Consider the following 10,101-nt stretch of genomic DNA (forward strand, 5'->3'; position numbering starts at 1 on the left):
AAGTTGACGGGCTGGCTGGACAAAAATCTTACTAACATTGCTAGATTTTATCATCTGACGCGACAAAAGTCGTATCAACATTGCAGATTTAATCGTCAGACGTATTACATACACCCTTTATCAGTTAAATGAACACGGACAAAGGTAAACGTAAAGTTGGCGCCTTCATTCTGATATTCTGGAGACAGTGCATTAACTAACATATAAGAATTGTACCGCAATTCTTGTCATGCCAGACGATAACGTGTGTAAATGTTAATTAAATTTTTTTGTCAAACTAGACAAAAAGGATTTAGCAACGTCTCTGTGGTGGTGTCCGGCAAGACGAGAAAATGTACAACGTAATGCAGTGTCAAAGCACACGGTATATACTGTATACAGCAACCGAGCACATGACATCATCACAGCGTGAAAGTAAAAGTCACGTGACATTATGCTAATTTGAGGTCATGCTAAGGACAGTGAACGATAACTCCATGTCTTCTGTTCACAAATGTTCATCGAGTGTATGACAGTTGACACGTATTAGTCTTCATGCCTGACGGCATATGCGGTCATCTCGCGAATACTTAGTGTGAAATTATTTTGCAATTCAGACAGCTATCGGTATCCAATGAAGCGGTTTTAGCCGCACGATTTCGAGTAATGATCGTAAAAAAGACGCGATGATGGAGCTAGGTAAACTAGACGTTGTTAGTATACTGTCTAAAACCCGCCAGTTTGTAGAATCGCCGGACCGCAGCTCGTATTTTGACCACAGCGATTGCGTGCGTTATTTTGAAGATAGTGGCACTGGTACCAGCGAAGACCTCGGTAACAACCACGGCCCTGATTCCGAGCTGATCGAGTCAGAAACAGCGTTTGCAAATGGCGATTGTTTCCGATTTCGGTCGCCGAGTCCATCGACTGTTTACAGAGACAGAACAGTGTCGCTGGCATGGAACAATGTCAGTGTGACATTGCGAACCCAGAAGATGACCTTCCTCGGTTGCTGTCCTCGCAGACCAATTAGGCGAAAGCAATTGCTCGGTGGGGGTAAGTGTCTATTCACTATTTTGCAAGGAAGGTTACAGGGGTCAGATTTCGAGTTCAACAATGACGTAATTCTTAACTATGGGTATTGTGCAGGAATCTTGAGTTCACAGAGACATATATACACGCAAATACAAAACCAATTCGTAAAAACTTGCGATCAATTAATTAACCTTCCACAAATGATGCGTTACGTATGAAATATATAGTAGATCGTATCTCACAACAAACTGTCTATAATTGTGTAATGTATATACTATAGTAACGTAAACGCTACACTAGTCGACGCATGCTCTATAGGCCTATAAAACATCTGGAATGCTTGCACGTTTCTGGAATGATCAATAGAATTGCAACTAACGTGGTTCCCACAACGCAAATTCTTCCGGTCTATATCGTCTCTGGTAAGTTTCACCAGGGGGTACTCTTCACTTGAAGTGATAATACAATTGAAACCAGTTATTGAAAAATAAAATCACCGTCTGACAACAAAATTCTTATTAATATTTCTACATTTTATTGTTTGGCTTGACCACTACCATACTGGCATTACTAAATCGTAGCACATTGCTTAAGAACATAAATCTTATTGTTAGATCGGTAAGATGTAGAAATACTTTAAAACTTATCTTTTCAGCAGAGTTTACAACATGTATACGAAATAGTACAGCGCCTCTGAACTTTACTTAGTATTGGATACTGGCACTTTATAAATGGCTTGATTGAATGATTAAATGATTGATTGATTGATTGATTGATTGATTGATTGATTGATTGATTGATTGATTGATCTTATCGTCTGGCACAACAAAATGTGAGGAATATTTGGTATATTTTAATCAACTAACACTCATGAAAAACGTAAACTTTGTAACAGTGTTTATATTGTGATTTGACAGCGATGTGTTCAAAATGTGGTCATGCAAAGAAAATGCAGCTAGCAATGTTGGTAATATTTTTGTAACGCCAGGCAATAAAATGAAGCAGTTTTCATTAGAATTTTTGTCGAACAAGACTAACATGTAAACATTTTAAGGGGATTATTGTCCAGCCAGACAATGTCAACTTGCATCCATTATAATATGGACGTGACCCAGATAATAGGTTGAATGGTGTCAGTAGATTTAGCAGGTGATGGCCATTACGCATGCGTACAGTTCACTACTCAACTGCTGTCTAAATTCCAATGCACTGCATGCAGTTCTAATGTGTGTAATAAATGTGAAAATGTGTCTTTTTACAAACTTAACTACAAATGCTGAGACAATTCATTACAGATCAAGATTATTCCACAGTGGTTATTAGGCAGAGGTCGAGGTACATTTTATATCGCATTGATCTTTCACTGTAGGAACCAAATAACAATGAGGACGAGAAAGACATTTTCTAGCCGTGCTTCCAAGGATGTCATATTGCACCCCCCGCACCCATCCCCGTATCTACATGGTAATGTTGGTATACATGTATTGCAGTACCCTACCCCTTCAAGACATGTAGACTGCCGGATGTAGATAGTTGACTTTTGACTCATGTTTTTTTTTTAAGTATTACGTAGCGGTAACGTCTGACTCAATCTGCACGTACATTTGACCCATAAATTTCAGATCTTAGACTACCACTTTTCAAATAAATTCAGGGCTAGCTCAGTTGTGCCTTATAGCCTGATGACCTGGGTAGACGTCGTGCATGTGTGGGTACGGTGACACACAGGAGAAATGTTACTTGAGTCGCTACGTATACCCGCCCAGCTTTCAGCAGGTTGACAGCAATAACACGTTGTGTGCTGTATGGGTTTAAAAACCCTATAGCTTTAGATTTGTTACATTGTTAGCTCTTGTATTTTGAATTCCCTGTTTTTAAGTCAACTAACCCCCCCCCCCCCTCTCCACTGGCCAACTGCTCCTTCCACGTTTGCTTTAAGTTATATTCTTTTATGAATTCCGAAGCATGATTTGATAGTGTCCTAATTAATGAATTCACTATTAGTAATAACCAACAATTTCCTTTTTATGATTCAATGGCACTTCAATGATAAATTGGCATACAACCAAACCAGGGTGACTATAGAGTTTCAAATAGGCTACATGATTTTTTTCACGTCTAAGTTGCACAACGTTTTTTGTTACAAATTACATACAACTAAATACAGACACTGATAGTGGGCAAGCATAGACAACGATACATTGTATCACACTGTCACAAATCAACATCACTGTCAGATGAAACAAGGAAATTCAAACAAAAATTCATAAAAAAGTTTATGATTCGTCATTATCATGAATAATACCATGTATCACCTTGAACAATTACATTGTCCAATAAGAAAAGGGCTCATCGAGTATATGCCAGGTGTTGGATAAAACGTATATTTGTCAAATTACAGTGTGATCAATATTATGCTTATTAGATTTTAATCCGCTATATTTTTTTAATTATTTTATTATCAGTTAATGGCTTTGCTAAACCTGGGAACCTACTGGCAGTCATCGGCAAACGGTTAGTAAACTTGTTGTTTTTATCATTATAATCAGCCCCCCCCCCCCCCCCACCTCTCTCTCTCTCCAGGATAAACTCTGTATATGGAACTTTGATATTTGATCAACTCCAAATGCACACCTTGAAGTCATCTTTTCAAATGATGTTGGTGTGTTTTGCATTCGAGAAACATGTGCTGGAAATTGCTCCGGGTGGTTTTCTTCTTATGCAGACATATACACATAAAGGCAATCACACATTTCTACAGAAATCCATTCGATTACATGATTGGGGCACGTTGCACGCGCCATGTCACATGTATACGCGCCCCGTGCAACTGTCATGGGTTTCCCAGTCAGTCTACATGCTATTAAGAAGTCGGAGTCACCGAATTTAGCTTTACCAAGCAGCGTTTTTATTTGTTTTATCCAAACTTTAATTATAATCCTAACGAGGTCTTTAATAGGGATTTTGAGTCACGGTAATGCCACTAATTTAAGCGTGAACACTTTGATGATAAATTAGCGTACAACCAAACCAGAGTGACTATAGAGTTTGAAATAGGCGACATGATGGTTATTGCATCTTGCACAACTTTCTTTGTTACAAATTACACAAAACGAAATACAGACACTAATAGTGGGTATATAAAATGATACATTTGAGCTCACACTAACATAAATCAAAATCACTGTCGGATAAAAAATAGGAAAATCCAAACACAAATTCCCAAAATGTTTATATGTGCTTTCAGTGACTGAAATAAAATGTAGCACTTGACTGCGCTATGTGAGTGCCTGTAGTTTGTTTGTGTAATTCATAACAAAAAAAGGTCTGAAATGAAAAAAAAATCATGCCGCCTAATTGAAACTATATAGTCACTCGGGTTTGGTAGTAGCACTTTTCAAACAGTTATCTTATCAGTGATGAATTTACCACTTTTATGGCGCTACGTTCCACATATAAACTTGCACAACCTTCTATGAGTAGAAGCCGTTGAAAGGTACCCATAAGATATTCCTAAATATATGATAAATGGTTCATTGTATTATGTTTGTCAGTGGTTTATAATTGATATTTGTCTCAACATTTCACTTAAAATGCACTCAGAGTTTGAGTGTGGCTGGTGACCAAGTAAGTTCGTTATGTTTCGTCAATCTACTATTTCGTCTATATGTAAAATTTCTATTTCGTGTATCTTGCAGTCTGGTTTCGTCTATCTGCCAATGCGTTTCGTCTATCTCCAGTTGGCAGTCACTTCGTCTATCTGCCAATCAATTCGTCTATTTGGCAGTACATTTATATATTTTCCCACGTCTATTTGCAATTGGTAGTCGAATTTTCTATCTGCCAGTTAATTCGTCAATATGTCTATTTCGTCTATCTCGCATTCCAATTCGTCTATATCACCGTCTGCAAGACAATACGTTTCATCCTGCCGTATTAGCCACCGCTTCATCCAAGTCAAGTGGTTGCTATGGTAGCACGACACGCTGTATACCTTACAGACTATCTGCCACACTGACTTTATTATTCAAAATAATCTCAGGATTTCGTTCAATTAAATTCGCAGAGGGAGTGGAAAATCAACATTGTTACACACACTGGCATTTCATCGATCATCTCGGTACGATGTTGAAGGTAACATAATGGCCAACAGTGAACCAGCTGACAGTTCCTTAACAGGTCTGATGGCTTTGATCCCACCAGACGATCTCTTCCTGCCAGCCCTTACAGTTAGAGAACATCTACAAGTCCACGTAAGACACCGTTATTATCATTGATTGTGATGTCACAACAGTAATTTTCATCCCTCGAAATTGTGTATATGTCGACCATGCAACTATGTTTTTAAATTTGATATTGCAATAGGGATAAAACAGCAGACATCCTGACTTCGTACAAATGAAATTGACCTATGAGTACTTCTCTTTGTCTCTGTCTCTTTTTCTGTCTCTGTCTGTCTGTCTGTCTGTCTGTCTGTCTGTCTGTCTGTCTGTCTGTCTGTCTGTCTGTGTCTGACTGTCTGCCTCCCCCTCTCTCTCTCTCTGTCTGTGTCTGACTGTCTGCCTCCCCCTCCCTTCTCTCTCTCTCTCTCTCTCTCTCTCTCTCTCTCTCTCTCTCTCTCTCTCTCTCCTCTCTCCCCCCCCCTCTCTCTCTCTCTCTCTCTCTCTCTCTCTCTCTCTCTCTCTCCCTCTCTCTCCCTCTCTCTCTCTCTCTCTCTCTCTCTCTCTCTCTCTCTCTCTCTCTCTAGGCTTCACTGAGAATAAGGGGCGTAACGCGGGACAGTGATAAAATGAAGAAAGTGGATGACATCCTTGACGAGGTAAATAATGTCTTTTCGTAAACCGTTTTAAAATTCCATTACTCAAATATACGAATAGCTCCACTTCATAGTAGCATTATCATTGAATACATTTTAAGAATTCAAGCGACAGCGCCACCAACATGATATTGTTGATTTTCTTTCCTTTCTGACAGCAAATCGTAATCCTCGTAATTTCAGTTTCATAATATTGTACACTATTTCTGCTGTCTAGGTAGGATGACATACATTTATGAGATGTTTGATCACGTGTGATTATTGTCGGCAAGAAATAAAAAAAAGAACTCGACTGAAGCTTAGGCCTAAACAATTTGTGTGGTTCCGTTAAATTGTAAAATAGGTGGGGTGTTTAGATTTTATTTTTCATGTGTGAGTGTCTCGTTCAGTTAGTTATGTTTTCCGTTGTTTTCCATATGTTCTCTGTGTTATTGGTTTCTCCCCATCAGATGTACAGCCATTACAGAATGGAAGAACATTTTTATATTGTCGTCTGTTTCCGCATCCACTATTTCTCGTGAGACCACACTTTTGGCGATTTTGTTTTATTTTATATTTTATATTTTCTCAAATACGTAAAAACAAAATTTTAAGGTAGGCAGTGAAAAACTAGGTGGGGTCGGATAACCGAAACCAAACCATTATATTTAGGCCTTAGTAGGAAAATGAACATTCAAAGGTTTGATCAATCCTCTGTACAGTACAGGTATTCATCACATGCTTAATTCATATTGATGAGTATACCACATGCAAGCCAAGCTGAACGCATTCAAATAAAAAATATGGAATTGATACCCTGCTCTTTCTACGTCACAATAATGTATGTCTACGTCAATCGTTCTGCGGTCACGTGCTCGAAATACAAGTCAAAAGGTTACAGTTTATATTATACTCTGTCCGGTTTTTCATAAAATACATTTACACTGATATAGTTATATCTCTCATTCACCGTTAAATTTTCTTTATTCGGATGAAAAATGTTGTCGATAGGTTCCAGTCGAAACCTTGTAAGGCCCCTTAGGCCTAATAAAAAATGGTGAGGTTCCGATTACGCTCAATTTTAGAATAGGTGGGGTAGATGGATTTTTATTTTATTATTTTTGTCACGTGCGAGAGTATATAGGTCAAGTATTTGTACATGTTTTCTAAATGGTCTCTGTGCTAATTGGTTTCTTCCCATGATATGTACAGCCATTACAGATATGAAGTACAGTTTTTTTATTGTCTTTTAAAGTTGATGCCAGTTTCCGTCCACAATTTCTGGCGAGACTTTATAATTTGCACGATTTTATTATTTTGTTCTCGAAGATTTAAAAAGAAATAGTTTGGGGTCGGCAGTGAAAAACTGGGTGGAGTTCGGGTAACCGGAACCAGATATTTCTTTTTCTAGGCCTTAGCGCATTCATATTTTCTTCAGCTGAATGAAGAAAAATATTGGGTAATAACATCAATGTACAGAATTTCTGTCTCATGTTTACTATCATCAGGGATGAAAACACCTGCATTATACAAGTGGTCCTTGAATGAAATACAATCCGACGCATTTTCATTTTCAATAACACAAAATAGATCACTCGATTCAAATAGTGATCGATAACATACTTACATTGGTATTTCCGAAACAAGATGTGTTGAAAAGACACTCGTTTTCCTTTTAACTGTTTATAACTGCATGATGACCCATTTCTCAACAAACTATCAAAGCTTGCCGGTTCGTCAACCAATCTCGACAAGGAAATTCGGTGTATTTGATATGACTATTGCAATTTCTGTCACGGATGATCCGCTATTACAATTTGAATGTTGAAGAGATATGTCGTATTACGTCTGATCGTCTTGTTAACAGCTTGGCATCGTAAACATCGGCTTTATAACACTGCTTGGTCAGAGTAATAGCATAGGGAACATAAAGGACTGTCGTATGTTTGAAGTACAGATACTACCTTTTAAATAAAAATTTAAGTGCGTGCTTATGATATATATATATATATATATATATATATATATATATATATATATATATATATATATATATATAATACACACATACATACATACATACATACATACATACATACATACATACATACATACATACATACATGCATGCATGCATGCATATATACATACATACATACATACATACATACATACATACATACATGTACATACATACATACATGCATACATACATACACACACATACCCCCAAACAAACAGACACACAGACAGACACAAACAGCTGTATATATATATATTCATATAGGTTTCTGCTGTATATAGTAATTTGGTATCAATCCCTAAAGAAACGCGCTACACTACACCTCATCGCATTGTACAACAAACTAACAGCTAACAATGAAAAATAATACGACAGCTACGAAAACACAGAAGAAAAACCACCAATGGCAGGTCTCAGAGGAAAGAGCACTAATGACGTAAAAAATTGCTGGTTAAAAGTTCTTTAAATTACGAAGGATAACAATTCAGAAGACAGGTAGTAGATCAAAACCAGTTGAAGTCGTTGTATCACGTATCGTGATCCTGATTGATTTAGTAAAAAGATTCTTAAGTTGGTGACTCATAGGCAGAGTCCCTGTGAATTCAAATTTGGATCCCTATGTTGAAAGGCTAATAGGTTAATGAGTTCGGCTTCTCACCTGCCTTGAGGAATAGAAAGGTAGCTCAGTTGGCTAGCTCTCTGGACAGTATTCATGGGGACGTGGGTTCGAATCCTACATATGTTACTTCCCCCCTCCATTTAACTATATATATATATATATATAAATATATATATATATATATATATATATATATATATATATATATATATATATATATATATATATATATATATATATATATATATATATATAATATATATATATATATGTATACCCGTTAGGGTGAGAGACATTTCTCAAACTCATATTGATTGTTAACACGACAACGACATGAAGAATGTCACTTTTGATTCTAATACAGATAAGTGTTTGTTTCTATTCATGTAGATTGAGCTAACTGACTGTGCTGACACGTTAATTGGTAAAACCCAAGCTGACGGAATTTCAATGGAAAACAGGAAGAAGTTGTCTATTGCTACAGAGGTATGAACTGTTTAATTAGATGTTAACTGAATCATGAGTCATACATACATACATACATACATACATACATACATACATACATACATACATACATACATACACACACAAACACATACGTACGTACGTACGTGCGTGCGTGCGTGCATGCATAGATAGACAGACAGACAGACAGACAGACTGACACACACACACACACACACACACCTAATTGACTAAGTATAGTATTCGTGCCTATTCATGCCCTAAACGTACAGAGAGTACTAGTAGAAGCGAGGTGCATTGGTGTTTTTCGAAATTCCACGGCTTAACATTTGATGTGACCTCCAATGGAAAGGAACAAAAGGCCACTGAACCTCTTCTTTTAAAATGTCTGCCATGAAGTCATCTTTTATTTACTCAGCTTCGAAAGGTCTACAAAATGTTACACAGTGGTTAAAAAAAACATTGACAGGGTCGCTTGATGATATTCTTCCGATTTTATACCTGTCCGAATATGTTGATCTTGCGCTCTGACAATCTTGATCAGGGCCGGGTAGAAGTGTTCGCTCACTCTCATTAGAGTAGGAACCGCCGATCGATGCAAGAATATGGGCCCTTGAATCACACGTATTTCTGATAAAGAATTAAAACACCGTTTATATCAATAGTTACTGACAAACCCGCCCATCCTGTTCCATGACGAACCAACTGCTGGTGTAGATCCAATAATGGCAGCGGGGGTTGTGCAAGTCTTGAAGGATTTGGCTACGATGGGCCATACAGTCGTGTGTACATTTGAAAAAGCATCTTCGCAGCTCTTTGATCTATTTGACAGGTAAGTTTAAAATTCTTTCCTCTGGGTACCCGGATGTTTTAGTCTCTTGATGTCTACTATTATTCTTGATACCCCTTGGGTGTAATTTCCATTATCATGAACGGATGACTTATTTCCTGTTTTTATTATAAACGATGGGGTACTTTGTGTGATTTATGATATTGTGGAAAGTTACACTAATGATTTCTAGAACAGTATGGTTGCCTTGCCATATTTTCGCTCTGCATCCAGGATGTGAAGGATGTTATATTATCCACAGTTATCAGACCTTCAAACGCCACTGAACTGAACTGATATCGAAGTCTCTCAATGTCAGGTGTAGGGCTAATTAGTATGGTTATGACAACTGT

The 10,101-nt window shown here is 37.5% G+C and overlaps 1 protein-coding gene across 3 annotated transcripts in view; it reads left to right on the forward strand.

The window, feature by feature from the left end:
• The first annotated feature begins 473 nt into the window (after positions 1 to 473).
• The window catches only part of LOC144440238 (protein white-like), a 21,774-nt gene continuing 12,146 nt past the window's right edge, over positions 474 to 10,101 (forward strand). For all 3 annotated transcript variants that reach the window (XM_078129553.1, XM_078129554.1, XM_078129555.1), the window contains exons 1-6: positions 474 to 1,035; positions 3,480 to 3,528; positions 5,081 to 5,267; positions 5,762 to 5,833; positions 8,842 to 8,937; positions 9,585 to 9,751. In XM_078129553.1, the coding sequence (XP_077985679.1) occupies positions 666 to 1,035; positions 3,480 to 3,528; positions 5,081 to 5,267; positions 5,762 to 5,833; positions 8,842 to 8,937; positions 9,585 to 9,751 (941 nt within the window). In that variant the 5' untranslated portion in view covers positions 474 to 665. The remainder of the gene's footprint in view (positions 1,036 to 3,479; positions 3,529 to 5,080; positions 5,268 to 5,761; positions 5,834 to 8,841; positions 8,938 to 9,584; positions 9,752 to 10,101) is intronic.

The sequence above is a fragment of the Glandiceps talaboti genome, chromosome 9 (genome assembly GCF_964340395.1).
Source record: "Glandiceps talaboti chromosome 9, keGlaTala1.1, whole genome shotgun sequence".
Classification (NCBI taxonomy): Eukaryota; Metazoa; Hemichordata; class Enteropneusta; family Spengelidae; genus Glandiceps; species Glandiceps talaboti.